Source organism: Corvus hawaiiensis, chromosome 7, assembly GCF_020740725.1.
Source record: "Corvus hawaiiensis isolate bCorHaw1 chromosome 7, bCorHaw1.pri.cur, whole genome shotgun sequence".
NCBI lineage: Eukaryota > Metazoa > Chordata > Aves > Passeriformes > Corvidae > Corvus > Corvus hawaiiensis.
Genome location: NC_063219.1, coordinates 29,254,740 through 29,272,512, shown reverse-complemented (window position 1 = coordinate 29,272,512; position 17,773 = coordinate 29,254,740). Strand labels below are relative to the sequence as shown.

At 48.4% G+C, this 17,773-nt stretch overlaps 1 protein-coding gene across 4 annotated transcripts in view; it reads left to right on the top strand.

Moving 5' to 3' along the window:
* Positions 1-15,673, top strand: part of LOC125328998 — a 45,672-nt gene extending 29,999 nt beyond the window's left edge. For 2 of the 4 annotated variants that reach the window (XM_048310350.1, XM_048310351.1), the window contains exons 2-7: positions 2,534-4,270; positions 9,930-10,104; positions 10,813-11,017; positions 11,446-12,068; positions 13,000-13,145; positions 13,946-15,673. In XM_048310350.1, the coding sequence (XP_048166307.1) occupies positions 2,703-4,270; positions 9,930-10,104; positions 10,813-11,017; positions 11,446-12,068; positions 13,000-13,145; positions 13,946-14,741 (3,513 nt within the window). In that variant the 5' untranslated portion in view covers positions 2,534-2,702 and the 3' untranslated portion in view covers positions 14,742-15,673. Of the gene's footprint in view, positions 1-740; positions 863-2,533; positions 4,271-9,929; positions 10,105-10,812; positions 11,018-11,445; positions 12,069-12,999; positions 13,146-13,945 lie in introns of all 4 variants that reach the window. The other 2 variants (XM_048310349.1, XM_048310352.1) reach the window with 2 other exon arrangements.
* The last annotated feature ends 2,100 nt before the right edge of the window (positions 15,674-17,773 follow it).

Sequence of the window (17,773 nt, the reverse complement as noted above, 5' to 3'; positions counted from 1 at the left end):
GGGCAGAGGGGTACCCTCACCTGCTGGAGGGTTTGAGGCATTCCACTGAGAAATGGAGGGATGCAACCTCTCCTCCATGGCTTGTGCTGTGCACTTGAGCAGGCAGGGGCAGAGTGGCCCCCAACCACCCACGCCTGGCATCACTATAACTGACCTGCAGCCCATAGAGGGGTCAGCTCTACGAGCCCTGGCAGTGGACTTCCAGCTGAAGAGAATCATGAGGACAAAAGTCAATTGTCTTCTCAGTGCTTCCCATCTCTTGATGAATGGAGCAGCCACAGACAGATCCCATCCTGTTGTTTCTGTGCCTGCTTCCTTACTCTTCTCCTGACTGCTTCTACCCCTGCCTGTGCTCTTTCTTCTCTGGCCCCCTTGCTACACATGCACACATGCAGAGCCTGCCGAGCCAGTGTCCAGCCCAGGATCCTGCCTCACATGGGCCTTGCTTTCTCTTCAGGCCTTACTCTGTGTAAGTCCCTGCCTGGGACAGGGTCAGCTTTACTCTCTGCTCTCACTGCAGCAAGGGCTGTTTTCTCTTTCTTCTTGTTCTGCAAGCAGAGTGCCAAATGTACATGGTGGCTTTTAGTCCTGTGGCTGCGACTGATCACAGACCAACCTGACAGGGCATGGCATCTTTTATTAACAGCACTTTCTCACAGGAGCCTCTCGGCGCTACCAGGAGCCCTGCTCTCTGCTCAGTGACTGGCTCTCACATCATATAATTCTCTCTTTCTTGACAGATTATGTTATAACCTATGATCACAGAAAGTCCTGATCCTCACGTTTCTCTGCTGTCACCTGTGGGCTCCTCCAGAGCCATGAAGAAGGGGGAACTACTCCAGCCTCATCATGAGAAGACTGGGTGAGAAGTGTCTGTGACATCTTGGGGAACAGCCACACTTTGAGAGCTAGTTTTAATTTTTATTTTTAGCAGTTAGGAAGGATGGAAATTATGTTCTTCATTCAGTGGTGAACCACAGGAGCAGTTCTGCCTTCCCTCTCTGGGATTAGATTAGACATAATTTCATTAATGTGGGGAAAGTACGCTAATTTGAGCCACTCTAAGCAAGAGATGAGTCAAGCTCCCAGTGTGTTAGCAAGATTGGCTTCCAGGCAATACAGTAATTCAGACTTCCTCTCAGATAGAAAATGTCTGTTGGTGCATCACATGGTTAGGTGCCTGTGGTGTCTTAGCCTTCGGGGACTAACAAACCTCTTCAATTCCCCTCCTGGTCAAGGTGGCTGTGCTCCTTGAATAGTTGGCCATGTGTGGGGAATCCAGCTGCCCTAGAGAACAAACAGGCTGGGCTGTAACTGGTTCTGTCTTGCTTTACCAAGACGTCTTCCTGTGTGTTAAACCTGGTTGGTTCTTGCCTGGTTTATTATTAAAGACTCATGCCGCACCATCCCAGCTCTATCTTGCCCTTGTGAATCTCAGGCTAATTCCATATCCCCTGCCCAATCTTACTCTCCTTTACTTATGGCACTCACTCATTTCCTTTGCCTCTGATTGCCAAGGAAGGGAGTGGACTGGGCTGTAGCAGACACTGATGTCTTGTGTGACTGCTGGCAAGTCCATGAGGCCTAAATCCTTAAAAAAAATCTAGAGTCTCTCAATTCAGTGTAAGGAGGCTCCATCCACTTCCAGCAAGGATGTAGCCACTTAGCCTTCATCCTGCTGGTCCAAACTGGAGTTTGGGGATTTAACTCTCTACTCTGAACATGTGATTTAGTCACTTAGATTCCCTGGGCCTTACAGTGCAGAACACAGCTCACAGGAGGAGCCTTGAAAAGCGCACGTTTCTCTTTTGGGGCCTCTGCTGAGCTGTCATGGGGGAAATGATCATTTGAGCCCATGGCTAAGGAGTCAGGAGGATGCATTTGTGAAAGTCTGTAAGGTACCTTTATCTCTGCACTGGAAAGGCCTTGGCAATGCTTGGCTACCATATGCAGTCAATAAACCATATGTATCTTCCTTGTGAAGGGTGAATCAGAGCAATAAGGGGCTGCAGTGTGACTGTCAGGCACAAAACCACCACCTGCCAGCCTTCTTCTTCCTCCTTGCTACTTGAATCTTCCAGGAGATCACACTGTTACATCATCCTTTCCCACCCCCAGCATCCCCCTTAACCCACACACTCTTTTCTGCACTCCATTTGAGGGAAAGAACCTTGCTATCTTTTGTAAACCTGCCATCTCCTTAGTGCTGCTGTGTGAATAAGCTGAACCTGCAGCAAGCACTTCTGAGCATTTGTCTCTAGAGCAGAGCAATGTTACTGTGAGGGAATTGCTGAGGGTAGGTGGGATAAACTTCTCCAAATTCAGATGGGTAGTGTAAGGCCACTGTTGGCTTGGCTAGAGAAGAAAAAGCTTCCCTGCCCCAAGCCCCACGGCTCATCGCCCCATTACGCTGCTCTGCTCCTACACAAGCTGTTGCTGTTGGATTCTGCATACCCTGGAAGCAGACCTGCTTTTGCATCCTGCAAGTCAGCACCAGGCTGCTTCAGTAACTCATCTTTCCTTCCATTCACAGGTCTACTACGCATGGCGACTCCACCCATGTGAGAGCTCTCTTATCTGAGTGCCCAGCAGCACACTTTGCTGTCTGTGGTCTGTGGACATTGACTGGCATCTAAGCGACACCCCAGCTCCCTCCTCTCCCCCTAGACGCCACTGTCCTAGAGCCTCCATGTGCATTTGCTATGACATACATCAGTGTTGATGAGAGACAGGAACACTGCCGGGTGATCTCGAGCTGCCAAAATAATCAGCTCTGTGCACAACATGCCTTAAAGGATTTTTCGGTTAGCAGAATGCATCCACTAAAGAACCTAGACACTCATGTTTTTTCTGGGGACTTCCACACTCTTGCCTGCCACACGGGCAAGGCACCTTTGGCCAATCCTGTGGAAAACCGGATGTATCGGAGTGTGGAGAACCTTCACTGGGCAACAGTTGCTGACTGTGGGGTGTATTCTCACTGCCGGAGCCTGGATAACGAGATCATCTTCCGCTATAGAGGCACCAGTCAGTGGACAGAAGGCTGTGTGGACGTGGCCCCAGTACTGAGCGCATCAGATTCACTGAGGAACCTCTCTCTCCGTGCTAAACAGACATCTCGATCTGCACAGAATGTGCTCCTCCCTCCCTTTGCCAAAGTGCCTCCGTGGCTCTTCCCTTCTGCAGAGGAAAGAGCCCTACACGGGGATGCCAAAAAAGAGCTGAAGGAGAAGCTGAGGCTGCACAGCAGCAAGGTGGCAGAGCCCTGTAAGCCAGTGCGCCCACAGGTGGCCCTGCCTGAGCTGATGGCCCAGGAGTTCTTTGAATGCCAGGTGTGCCGGCAGTGCAAGAACGGCTGTGCTGTGAACTGCTGCACGGTTCTGGTGGAACACAGTGCTCTCAGGCACAGCCACACAGCAGGGCAGGGACTGTGCTTTGCACACAGGATCATCAGTCCAGAAGACATCAAGCAGGAGGCTCAGAGGAGGCTTCAGCTCCGAAGGCAGAATAGCTCCCCTAGTTTGCCCCTTCAGCATGCTGGGGAAAGCCATGAGATGAGCAAATCCAGAGCACCAGAGACCGTAGAACAGTACAGTGGGGAAACAGATGGCAAAGTCACTTTGGGACAGAGCAAGAAAGGCCGCTGCAAAGGGAGGCTCTACATACCCACCTTTGAGGAGTTCAAGCAAATGAGAAGTAAGGAGGGAAATTCATCTGACAGCAGCAGTGGGCCAGCAGATTGCTTGAAAAAGGGTTTGCCTGCAAACCAGACACTGGAGGAGGAAAACAGTAAGAATGTCTGTCCAGAAGCTTTAGGGACCAAAGCTGTGAATGAACCTGCTGTCACAGCAGAGGAGGATGATGATGTATTCCATGAAAACCACACCTCTGCTGGCTTTTCCCAAAACCCAGCCACATGGGATGGTTTCAAGATGAGCAGTCCTGAGGTGAAGGACAGAACCTTCCAGACTTCCATCTCAGATTCATCACCAGTCCCTATTTGTTCCAGCCCTGTTCCACGATCACCTCTACAGTCAGGAGCAATACACAGTGCTGGGCAGGAGATCTTCAGTGATGAGCAGCAGAAAGGAGAGACAAGACAATTAAAAGATGTCCTCCACCTTGCAGGGCAGTCGCTGGCTTCTGAAGCCCAGTCCTCTTGCTGTTCATCGCTGCTGTTAGAAGCCACAGACTTATCCAGCTATGGAGCTAAGCTACAAAAAATGAAGGATGAATTCATAGGTTCAGCCTTGGAACTTATTAAGAAAAGGTAACATGCTCCGTGGGGTCACCTGAAAGCAGTTCCCTTGTTAATGATCTAGTCTTTCTCCTGATATGTACATTTAATTCCTGTAGCATAAATGCAGTGTTGGCGGAGCCTTTCATCTTGGAGTCTCTGATAGCCACATGGACGTTGTCTTTAAGCTGTTCGGCTTAAGCTCCACCTTGCGTGGGATTAAACATCAAAAAGCATTTTCATCTAGACTTTGCTTTTTTGTGCACCTTAACCCTGTAAAGACAACAGCCATTAGTAGTTCTGACACCCAGTTTCCCACCCATTTTATTTCTGTATTAAATTACCAAAATGTCTTTTTTTTTTTAGCATCTGTTAAAAGTAGAAGACAGCCAAAGGATACAAAGTACTAATGATTCCTTTGAAGAAAGATGTCCTCCCACCACTGCAGGACATGAATTTAGATAGTGTGACATGCAGCAGCAAGTACTTTCACTTGCTGCCTGTATGTAGTGAACAGGCACACAAGGGCAAGATGGCTGCTACGAGTCTTTAACCCCTTCTTGGTAACCTGCACAGGCAGTGAGTGAAAGTACTTGTAAATACTGACCTTCTGCCATCTCTGTGTAAGCAGCCAGAGAAAATACTTGTGTAAAGCCTTCTTCCATCTTCTCCATCCAGGGTTTTTCCCTTTCTCTGGGTAAGATGCACAGCTACTGCTTTCTCTATCCTGGTTTTGGACGCTGCAGTCCTGTTACCTCCCTCCTGCCAAAGAAATGGGGATCCCTTTCTATGCAGGGTGGCTCAGTAGGAATCAGCAAAGTTTTAGAAGCTAAGAATTTGGAGCAGTTATCACTGTCTTATCGTGAGATAAGGCTGATGGGAAAAGGAGGAATAAGTGTTGGTGGAGTGGTTTGTTTCCATGCACTTGGCTTTCATGGTTGGGTTTGCCAAGAACTGCATTAGACTTAGTTCTGGCTGCTTCTGCAACCCACAGATGGGTGTGTGAAATGCCAGGGCATCAACCTTGTATGCTGTCTTGTTATTTCTGGAATGCATGGGCTGAGAATGGACTCGGGTTTTAGAGGAGGTGCTAGTGACTTCTGCATAGGAATGAGAGTCGTCTGAAAGAACTTCTGTGGAGTTGTAGCCAGAGTGACAGCAGAAATACTTCTGCAACTTTATAATCCAAAGGGAAGTAGGTGTTGTCAGAGCCCTCAGTGCTTCCCTCGGCTGTCCAGCCCAGCCTTTGTGCTTTTCTTCTACAGTATGAAAACTCAGGGAAGAGGTAGAGAAGGAAGTTATGGTACGCAACCATTTTAATGGATTAGGCTATTTTTGTCATTAACGTGAAATGAAATACACAGAACGGCACAAGCAGTAAGGGTGTAAGAACAGCTGTCTCTGTGCAGATCAGTGATTCCACTGGTATCTGGAGCCTGAGCTGCGTGCACAGCAAAGTACAGGAAATGGGGAGTGTGTTTGAACTTCCTTCCCCCTACTCTCCCGGCCTCCAAACACTTCCTGCCCAGGGCCTTTATGGTTTCAGTGTGGTTTCTGCACTTTTAATATCCACAGTGGTTTTTGTTTCTGTGAATGTGTTCAGTCTCCCTAGTTAGATTTGTTAAAATCTATGAAGCGATTTTATTAACACCAAAATGACAGCTGATCTAAAAATGTGGATGACAATGGTTTCAGTATTAGAGAGGTGTTTTTATATGTGAAGGAACCACCCTGGCCTTGTTATTTTCCAGAGTAATAACAAGTAATGGTAATTGTTATTGCCAAAGCACTGGTCATTGGGAAACTCCAGTTTCCTTTTTTTTAGAAATTTCTCATTTTTCCATTATTTTCACCTGAGACTGTAATGTCCCTGAATATTCACAACTCCAGCTGGTTTTCACTGCAGAGGTGGGAGATTTTTGTCCGCATTTTGGGTGCTAAATTATGATCGCTGGCATCCAGGCCACATTTTTTCTAAGTCTTGAGTGAAATGAGCTGAAAGCTGGGGATTTGGTCCCATTTCCACAGATACTGAGCTCAGCAAGCCTTTGATAGAGATGTTGTGATGGAGCATCACAGAATAAAATAGCTAAAACTGTCTTCTCTTTCTAGTGCTTCTGTGTAAGTGTCACTTTTACAAAGAAGTTTCGTCTGTAAGTTAACAGTCTCCCTAGTAATTCATAGTTAATTACTTAAGATTCATTCAATTGACTTAATATTTTGTCAGTGAAGATTTGATTTTCAGTCTCATCATTATGGTGGCTTTAGCCCCCTCATGGGTCACTGGATACCCTTAACTTAGGTGGTAGTCCTGGCTGACAAGGGATGTTGACATCTAGGTGGAAATCCTGTGAGCTTTTCAGTATAGAGTCCACTTTCTGAAATTGCTTTAGTGGCGAATTGTTCAGGATAAGGACATGCAAGGACCATGGCTTTGTCTCTCTGAAATGGGAGACATGGTGACAACAGAAACCTGCACAATTTAGCCAAGAGCATGACTAAGAAGGCTTCCTGAAAAGAGTGATGGGCTGTATTTGGGGTGACACCAGGATAGTGGCTACAATACCAACTTCACCTAGCAGAGGACTCCAAGTCAGGAAGGCAGGTGACAGCAGGGAAGACGTGCACAAAAATGTTTCCATTAGTCAGAAAGAGTCAGGAACATGTGGAAAGGGCTGAGAACTGCTGGCCTGGACAATGATAAAACCATGAAGAAGGTCAGAGAGACCGTGAAGGAAAGCAGGTGCATTTCCAGTTGTACACCATCCCCAGAACCTCCACTTCCATGCAATTCAGAGATGATGACAAGAGGTTTAAAAACACGTTCAAAGACAACCTGTCCTCCCTGTGCTGGCCCAAGTGCATCACCTTTCTTGGGGAGAACAGAAAAAACTGACACCAACCCCAGGCACAAACTCCTGTCCCAATAAGTGATTTGATCCAACAGATGGAAACTTGCCAGAGTCCCCCCTTCTACAGTTCTGTGTGAGGGCAGAGGGGACTTGACTTGCTTGAGCAGGCAGTGGTGTGAACCTGTTGGCAGCACAGATCTCTGCCAGGAGGAGGGGACTAGAGAAAGAAGCAATATCATGTTTTCTTGGCAATGTCCCCTCTTCCTCCTACGCCAGAGGCAAAGGTTAAAGGACCAGCCCTAGGATGTGGTTCTACAAAACTGCTTGTATCCTCCCTGTTTTGCCTACATCCTTCTGATCACACTAGTGCATGGAGCAGCACTTACCCCAAGACCACACAGCCAGTACATCAAGCAGGAGGGATCATAACAAGAAGTAGAACAGTCAAACCAGGGATGAAGAAATCTCCTCTCATACAATGTGGCCTCTGCATCATTGCCTTTCTTACCTCCAACTGACCAGCCATGGGGTGGGTTGAATTTCTCAATATTCAGTCATGTTTCCTTAGCTCAGCTCTCTGGGTAGTATTGGCTCTTATTCCCACTGCAGATCACATCTGGAGATTTTTTTTAAATATCCCTTTTGGGCTATGGAAACCACAATAAGTGGTGGCATCTGGTCTGTAGACCCTATGAGCAGAGAGCTGCTGTCAACTTCATTTAGAGGAGCAGTAATACTCTGGAGTGCTTCCCATATTTAAGTGGATGATCTTGAAGCACTGTGAAAATGACAAATGAAAGCTCAGCATCTCTCTTGAGAATATGTTCTGTATGGTGGGAGGTGGTGTGATCAAGAAGATAATATTCCAATTGTGAGCTCTGCTACTAACTTTGGACACATCCCATTGCCTCTCTGTGCCCCAGCATGGTCCCTTTTCCGTGTTACTCAACCAGGAACAGTTTGAGCAGGAGCAGCTTTTGGAAAGGGTGGTTTTCAGCAGTGGCACATCATCTTCAAGAGTTTTCTTGCTCATTAACCTGTGCCTTCCCTCCCATGGGTTTGCCCAGCTGAACTGTTCATACTTTACCCAACTCAATGAAATATAGATGAAATTATCTGTCTGAGAATACATGAGGGAGGGTTTTTAAACCCATATAATTTCAAGACTGATTTTAGATCATGGCCACACAGACAGTTACAGAAACATAAGGAGTGGTACCCCAAGCATGGCTGGGGACAGGAGGGAGGAAGGAGACAGGAACCTCTCAAGCCAGGCCAGGCCAGGCCAGTACCGTGGTGGGACCGCAGCCTTGCTGTGTGCCTGTGCTGCTCTTACTGCCACCTTGTAAAGTGCTACAGACTGCTCTGTGACAGCAGTGGTGTTGGTATCCCCTTTCTATAGGCTGGGGAGCAGAGACCTGGAGGGGGACAACAAAAAGCAAATGCCGGGAGCCTGCTGTTGGCACTGTTGCCATTGCTGCACAGCCACGAGTAAACTCCTTTTAACTGGTTGTGTCAGCAGGGGCCTGGAAACATAAATGGAAGAAGATGAAAAAGCATCATCTGGAGAGATGCAAACCAACTTTTTTGGCCTGACAACAGAGCCAGTTTGTGTTCTGGGAGATTTGTTCCCTCTTCAGCGATTTCAGTATTGGCTGATGGTTTGTTATTGGAGCCAACTGTCATTCACTGCAAGGAGAATGCCCATCTGTCTCATGTGTTTGCTTGTAGTTGACACTGTTGGAATTGCACATTAGCAGTATGACCTATCAGCTTAAGTTCACAAGTGAAGCCTTTAAGAAGCAGGTTTTCTCATAGGAGATTTTTGTTAAGCATAAAATACATGCATAACCTGAAATATGTTCCAGACACTGGCTTCCTGTATATACAAGCATCCATATCCAGTCCTCACAACCTTTCTTTTCAAAGGAATCCAAGTCCATAAAAACTAAGTAAACCCAAAATAAAAAAAAAAATATTCTTCCCAACAGGCTTCATTATGCATGGCAATAAGATGTCTTAGAGAGCCTGTTAAAAAAATGTATCACAAATAGTATCACAAACGACAGCCTGTCAACTACTCTGTCAAGTCAGTGGTTTTGCACCAGACTGTGTCTGTCTGGAGAGTGGTGTTGTCTACAGAGGGGGGGACGTGGGGTTGGACAGGCTGCCTGTATCAGCCAGGCCAGGCCCTTGTTAGCACTAGACAGCCATGAATGAGGGCATCCCAGAACTGCCAAGTGAGAGCAATAGACACTGCCAATCTTTTCAGGTCTCTTAAGTGTACCCAAAGGCCTGATCCTGAGTTCACTGAAAGTAGTTAGTATCTTTCCAGTGATTTTAATGGGCTTGGGATCATATGAGATGAAAAACAGAGGGAATACTCCTTTAATCCTCTAATCCCTTCAAAGTATTATGGTTTATAGCAGGTGATTTTCTTCCAGATGAGCAATATGGTTTCTGTGTTGGCAGCATCTCCTTAAATAGCAGCAAATATGGATGTGGCCTACTTAGAAAGGAGTGTTTCTGGTCCCTATGGAGAACCTCATGTTTTATGGACACAAAAATGCCCTGTGAACAGCCGAGACTTGATAACCCAGAATGATGCTGGCGAAAGTACAGTTACCCAATTTGTGCTGTCTTAACTGAGCTGTGCTTAGAGCCCCTGAAACACAGGCACAGCCATCCATGCTGACCAGTCACAATCCCTGCCTGCACTTTCCCTGAACTGTTGCAGGTTGTTGTTTGAACCTGGGCTTGCTGCTCAGTCTCATCTGTGTCAGGAACGGCAGGAGAACTGCATCCGTGATGTTCAATGGAGTCTGCTTCTTCCCTTGCAGCTGCAATGCTGAGACTGCTGCCAAATCCCCCTCCAAGGGGCAGTGTGATCTGAGGGAAGCTGATCTCCCACCTCTGGAGGACAGCCAGCAGCCCACAGCGATGTCCATGGCAACAGAGACCTGGGAGGACAAGCCAAGCAATGAGACATCCAGTGACACTCCACCTGCAGGGAATGTAAGAGAGAGGAATTCCCCTCTCACACATGGGTTTAGGATTTTTTCTTTGTTAGAAGCTCTGAAGGATCCCTTCATTGTAGGAACCGGGCAGGCTGGGAGACAGCAATCTGATACCAACTCCCATGAGTGATTAAACTTAGAAGCATTAGAAGATTTTTTTATTACACTTAATGAAACAGGAGTGAGATTTTTGCCCCTGCCTATGTACCTCTGCATTTCATGCCGGGAGTTCAGCAATAAACCCTTCATGGCTTCCAGTGTGTCTGGGGGTTCAGACAGATTCCCTCCTAGTGCTCCCTTGGGCAAGCTTCTGGTGCAGGTGGGGCACGGAGGCTGGAGTTCCTGACCCTGCAGTGCTGAAACCTTCACAGAGCAGCTGCAGGTGAGCTCAGGTCGCTGAGCACAGACCCATAGCCAGAGCTGTGCTGTTGACTTGTTCATGGTTATTTGACAACCACCTCGGAGCCACTGTACTCAGAGCTACAAAACAGCAAAGGGAGAGGGGTTCTTGCTTGTTAGGGCTGAACAAGACAGAGGGACTTGGGGGAACAGATTTTTTAATGATCATGTAGCAGAGCTACATTTACAATCCCACTGCTGAGGAGTTTCCTTTTCTCTCCTTTGGCAGCTGAAGTCCAGTGTCTGCAAAAACAGGTGCTGCTTTCACCACAGCCTTGCTCCAAACCCTTTCTTGCCTTTCTTGCAGACCTCCAGTCCTGGCTGTCGCCGATCCAGCTCCGACATCGTCCATGAGAGCACGGATGGTGCCAAGGCCCAGCGGGAGTGCCGGCTGCGGCCGCACTTCAGTGACCCGATGCCGACAGACTCGGTGAAGAGGAAGCAGCTGGAGCTGAAGATCGCGGCTGCAGCGCGGCAGCACGCACAGAAGCGCCGGCAGGAGCGAGACTACGGTACACACACTGCATGCTCGGGGGCTCGTGGGCCACATGCTGAGCCCTGCTGTGCTGCTGTAAATGTGGAGTAACTCTACAAACTGGGCGGGGGGAAGCATCCTGAGTTGTACCCAGGTGTGCAGGAAATCAGGGTCTACTCTGCTCTGTCCCTTTCTGGTAGATGGCAGGGGAAGGGGCAGCCCAAATGAGTTCACAGGTATGGGCAGTGCAGAGATGACAGATCCCAGACTTCACCTGGGAGCCATTTACTTCTGACTCACCAGTCTCAGCAGCAAAACAGGGTGGGGAGACAGCTCACAGCACTGCTTCACCAGATCCAGCTTGTCCCCCCAGGGTTCCTGCCATTCATGGCTGTGCCAGCACAAGTTCCTCAGGTGAGCACTGTGCAGCTGGCAGTGCCTGTAACAATTTGTGTCTGTTCTCAGGTCCAGTGGTAGCAAAAGCCAACCTTGGCCATGGTGGCAGCTTTGATGAGACCCGACGCACTCCGCGGGGCTCCCTCCGCTCCAGACATCACTGGAGCAATGTCAGCAGTCTGAGCACAGACAGCGGGATCGTTGGTGTGAACGATGCCCGGGATGACCTGGATCCCACTGAGGCCACCCGGACCAAGTCAGCAGATGTGGAGAGGGCAGATAGTGGCATTGGCCAGATGCCAGCCAGGAAGTGGAGGAACAGGGCATCTGAAACGCTGAGCTCCCTGCAGGCCTGGGAGGCCCACCGTCCGTGCACCGACTGTGGAGAAAGGGACTTCTCAGTGGAGACAGATGTTCAGAACTGCAACCAGAGGCGGGCTGACCTCTGCGAGAAGTGCCACAAGCGCAGGACGGAGCGCAAGGAGTCTGTGCTGGAGTTTGTCAACACAGAGGCCAGCTATGGAGAGGACCTGCGCATCATCAAAGAGGAGTTCTACCTCCCAATGCAGGCAGCTGGGCTGCTGAGCCAGGAGCAGCTCCAGGGCATCTTCAGCAACATCCAGGAGCTCATTGACCTCAATGAGAACTTTCTGGAGATACTTCAAGAAGAGATTGATCAGGCCTTTGACCAGGTATGATGCTGCATCTGCCCTCTAAAGGGGCCAGACCAGGCAGACTGGAATAGGTTTTGTATTAGTGAGGCAGCATAGGTGGAGGAGAGGAACAGGAGGTAGGACTCCTGGGTTATGATCCGCTATCAGCTATCTAGTCCCTTGCTCCCTCAGCTATTCTGATTTCAGTAGCCTTGTGCCAGGTCACAGCTGCTGGACTCACTGTGCTGTGATGATGCCACTGCCATCAGCAGTCTTGCTCATTTATCCCATTATCGGGTCTTAATGGCCCCATTATCAAAGTTAGTTTTAGGCCGGTTAGCCTGGATGCTGGTAAGAATGTGACCATGGGGGCACAGAGCTCAGCTTGCTCTGTCTCTCAGGCTGTGCTCTTGCAGCCCTGAGCTGACTGGCTTCGTGCTGGCTTGGCTGTGTTTGCCTTGGATTGCAGTTTACTGCAGCTTGGCTCTAGGCTGGCTGTGGGGCCAGGCAGTGCAGGCTGCTCCCTGCTCTATAGCTCTGGGTATGGCTGCTTCTGCTGATGCACCCTACCTTCCACAAGGAGCTTTCCTGCCCCACCAGCATGGTGGTTAGAGGGCAGAGAAATAGAAATAAGGCTGTGGGGCCACAATGCACCCTCTTGACTAGAAGGCTCACTCTGGCCTTTGAGCCCTTGCTCTAATGAGCTGGCTGAGCCCACAAGAGGAGAGAAGACAGCTCTTTGTGTGTGGAAGAGCAAGTAGTTAGACCAGCTTTCCTTCCCCTCTCCAGGCACTGATTCCCCCTGGAACTGCAGGAACTGCCTTTTGACCAGGAAGGGTGAGCCCAGCTCCACCTTAGGTCTGGTGCTCAGCAGATCCTGCGGCAGGTTCATGCTGATAGGACTGAAGGTGGGCCCCGTGGCTGTGCCTCTCCTGAGCTAACTGAGCAGGGCTCTATTGCATACTTGCAGGGGGACGATGACCTGATGACCGTGTGCATCGGAGAAATATTCCTGGAATTCGTAAACATGCTGCCAGCCTTCCAGACCTACTGTCTTCAGCAGTCCTCTTCTGTGAATATGCTCAACGCGCTGGAGAAGGAGAAGGAGTTGCTCAGGTGAGAAGGGGGATGAGCATATTCATCCAGGCTCTGGGGACAGAAAGGCAGCAGGCTGAGGGTGAAGCCTTTGCCAGCCCATCCAGGTCAAAGTTTGATGCTAATGTTCTTTAGTTACCACTGCTCCCTCTTGGGGTGAGGACAGTAATTTATTCTCAAAAAATACTCAGTCCTTGGTATCTCCACTAAGGCAACCAGCTGGTCCCCAGCTGTACTTTGTGTTTTGTGGTAGCAGTGTCTGGCTACTACCCACTGCACTGAACTGTCACCAAATAATACTCAGCTGAGAACAGCTCTCAGTCCCTGTTCTGGAGCCCAGGCTGGATTTCCACTGCAGAAAGCCACTTTGTGGCACGCATGATTTGAATTTGGTTCCCATTCCTAGCCTTGGTCTAATGGGCAATGTCAGGCGAGTCATTTCTCTTTCCACTGCTCAGCCAAATTCTTATTTAATATGCTTTGTAATCTAATGATGAAAGACATTACAAATTAATGCAATCTGATATAAACTGATGTATCTGCCTCATGTTTACATCAGTGGGTACCAGAGAAAGATCACACCCTTGCTATTTTATTATTTAATAGAAGACTGTTAGGATATTATGTGCAAGTGTCCCAGGCACCTCATCAGGATTCTGCAGCTGAGCACAGCTGCAGAAATGGTTGTTAGTCTTTGAGAAGACAGAATTCACAAGGTTGCTGAAAATGAGAGGGCTGCAGTGCCCAGCAGCTGTCATCATCACACTGTTCATTGGCATTTGAGATTGCAGGATTCATCCTGTCTTCTTAAATCCCTGCAGAATATTCCTCGATGTCTCCCAGAATGACAACACAGCACTGCGGCGGATGAACTTGAGGTCCTTCCTGATGGCCCCTCTGCAAAGGGTCACCAAGTACCCGCTGCTGCTCAGCAGAATCATCAAGGCCACCACCGAGTACCACCCAGACCACAGCAGCCTGCGGGAGGCCAAGAGCCGCATCGAGTCCCACCTGGAGCACATCAACATGAAAACCAAGCAGGAGGGGAACACGTGGACCCTCCGATCCTTTCGCCAGGACAGCAAGAAGAAGAGGGAAGTCATCAACATCGAGATGAGAGAAACTGCCCTCAAAACTGTCGGCTGGCTGCGGGAAGAAACGCGGTTTGTGATGGAGGGGTCTCTGCAGCTGGCCCAGCCCCCTGACGGCCAGTGGGTGAAGAAAGGCAGCAAGACCCTGAAGTTCCAGAACATGCAGGTCCTCCTCCTGGTGAATATGAAGCGTGTGTCTGAGTCCAGCCTGGAATCAGCCGAGCCAGGGCCTGTGAAGGATGCAGTGCTGGTACTCATCAGGGACAAAAATAACGGGAAGTTCCATTTGCTCAGGGAGCCCTTGAGACTGAGTAATTGCATCGTCTCCACTGATCCCGACTGCGACGACACCTTTGAACTCATTGAGATCAGGCGGGAGGCGTTTGTGTTCCGGGACAGCGACCGGGCACGGACTCACCACTGGTTCAGGCAGATCAGGCGCTACTCCAGGGAGCTGGGCTCCTGGAAGAAGCGGCGGAACGCGCTGCCCAACATCATGATCAGCACTCCTCACACCAGGCCCTGAGCCTGCAGGGGCGTTGCCACATGCAAAGACCATCAAGAGCCCCAGTGGCCTCAACTTGCTCCATGGACAACACGGGGAGGAGCCTGGTCCCCAAAGACTCTTAATAGCACTGGAAGCAAACACCACAGGTGCTGGTCTCCAGCCTCTGGACTCACAATAATTTGTGGCTCATGTACATACAGAGATGGGCTCTCCTCGAGGAGATCTCTGAAGGATAATAGTTTAACTTGTTAATATTGCACTGCAGGAGAATGATGTATGATGCTTGCCATTGCATGGATCGTGTTGAAAGCCAGTCTTGACAATAAGAGAGGTTTCCACTATTGACTGTATTTCATCAGCATTAGGTAAAGTCAGGGTACTCAGCAAAATTAGGTGCAGTATTATGCAACAGAGGATGAAACCTGGAAAAAATTATGTTTTCCACCACTACTCCTAAGGACTGTGTTTCATTATTCACCTCTGTATATTCAGTCAAAATGCTTGTTTAAAAAGAAAGGCCTTTCATCTTTAGTCCAAATCAAGTAGGTATCAATTTGCTCAAATTCAGCTGCATGCACACAGCAAAAAAAAAAAAAAAAGAAAAAGAAAAAGAAGAGCAAACATGAGTAAAAGGAGTTCTTGCTCTCTGACATATACACCCCACATATGTGTAGAACCTGTGGAAGAGCAGCACACCCCCCAGTGAGAGTCTGTTATTTAACTGACTTAGGGACTGGAACATAATGCTGCATCTGAAATATCTCAGAAGTGTATGTAAATACAGCGCTGCTACCACTGATAGTGAATTTAAGAGTTTGCAATTATTTAAATGATGTAATCTAGTGTATTTCAAAATGTAATTGAAAGGAACAATTTACATTGTACTGTAGAGTAACATAAAAAGTTTTAATAATTATGTTTCAATTACTTTAGGTGGGTATTTTTAAAAATATTTGTATTCTGGAGTCTTTTTTTCACTTAGTATGGGTTGCATTCAGATGAGCAATGTGCCTACGGCTGCTCTGTGATCCCCTGAACAGAATTCAGGGCTACTCCAGATGAGACTGGGAGAATGGTACAAACCTGCTACTCAGATTCTCACTAGACAACAACAGAGGGGCACAAACCCTTTTGCTCTGGAGCCAAAACTGAGGCCACAGAGAACTCTCCCATAAGGTCCAGCCTCTCTCAGTTCCTCAGCAGGGAAATGACTCGAAGCTGAGCAATGGTAAAAAGGCAAACAGGGTTTAACCTTTTCAGCCTGACATTACCACTGACCACTGCTTTGCAAAATGTCACGCTGTGACTTACACAGCAAAGGCCAGATTTCAGCCTGGAGGCTAAATTAAAGGAGCCTAAATTTTGGTCCACAGATCTGGGAGGACAGCCTGTAAATGTTCTTTCAGGCCCACAGGGTAAAGACAAAGCCAATCCATATTATTCACTACCAACAAAATATTTTTGTTACGGGCTTTTATTTCACAGGAGGATTCACACAAGTACATTTGTGTATTTCTCCAGAGATCAACCAGCATCAAAGGACACCAATGAAGGCAGACAGAAGCCATCTTCACAAAGGTAGCTCTAGTCTTGTAAAGGCACCACTGACCCGGCACCTGAGCAAGCCTCAAACTGTGCCCAGTGCTTTGTCCTCTGGCCACAGCTGCCAGGGCTTGTTGCACTGCTCTGGGCACTGCGGCAGACACCAGTGACACGTGCCTACTGGCTGTATTTTCTCTTGTTCTGCACCACCCAGCATTTTAGTGCTTCATCTTGTCCTTGAGGAAATGGGAAGATTTGCATCAACTGAAGGGTACCCAAGACATGAGCGTGGCCGCACACAGCTGAGCTCTGTAGCGAACAATAGCTGTCTAAATGATTGTCAGGGCAGCAGCCTGGCTCCCTCAGGTGAGCTGGAATTCCCTCAAGTGCTTTCTAATCACTAGACAATAAACTGTTTGTTCCCCCAAAATATGCATTGAGCGGCCAGTGAAGAGCATGAGACATTGCTTTTAGTTTGTCATTTGTTTTTCACAGAGACAGATGCCTGAGCAGAGCAGCTGCTGGAGGAAGATTTCTCTTATGCTGTCATGACAGATCTCATCTAAGAGCCTTCAAGCCCCATTCACCTCACATGCAAAAAGCAACAGCTTGTAGCACCTTTGTCTTCTCTCCCAAGACGACAATGGCACAGCCACCTTCTCTTCCTTTCTCTGAGGCACCTCTGACAAGGGAAGGTGTAGGTACAGTAACAGCCTAATTTATCCAAACAGCAAGTGGCTTTCACAGCCACGCAAAGCTGCTGCTTGCTGGAAAGTTTTCAATTACTTTCCAGCACAGTGATTTTCTCCACATCAATTCATGCTCAAAACCACCAGTGGACCGTTTGTACAGTCATATCTTTAAATCAAGATACCTTCAGCCAGCCTGGCTGTTCAAAAAGGTTAGAGAACAATAAGTGTACGTAAAAGGTCTGATATTTAGCATCAATCTTATGTTTGGCTGATTGTTCACTTTGTCAGATTCAGGGTTTTTCTAGGTATCACAGGAAGCACCTGCCTGCCAGGCTCCTGTAATCATGGCCTATTTCCTCTGAACCAGACAAACTCTCCCCAGAAGAAGGTCCATGAATAATCACCAGGTACTGAGTTATGAGCAGGCCATGTACTTGGTCCTGCAGCCCTGTTCTAAAAATCCTGTGGCCAGGGAACAGTAACTACAAGCCCTTTGATCTGGGACAGCTATGGGAAGCAACAGTGGGATTGCTGAACCTGTCAGAGTACACAGAGGTTGTGCTTCCAACATACGCTGCTTTCACGTACCCGGTGTGTGCAGCTGCTCACCTGCCTGTAAATTACGGGTGTTGAAAGGGGACACGAGCAGGGAACAATCCCTGTGGCCCTGTGAGTGCCTGTGGTGTGGGGTGAGGCAGCACAGGCAAGGAGTGTCAGCACACTGACAAGGCAGTAGATTTCCATAATCCTCAGGCACTTTTCTGAACTAGATGATCCCTCTCCTGGGAAGTTCCAGGTCTTTCAGTATCACGTGTA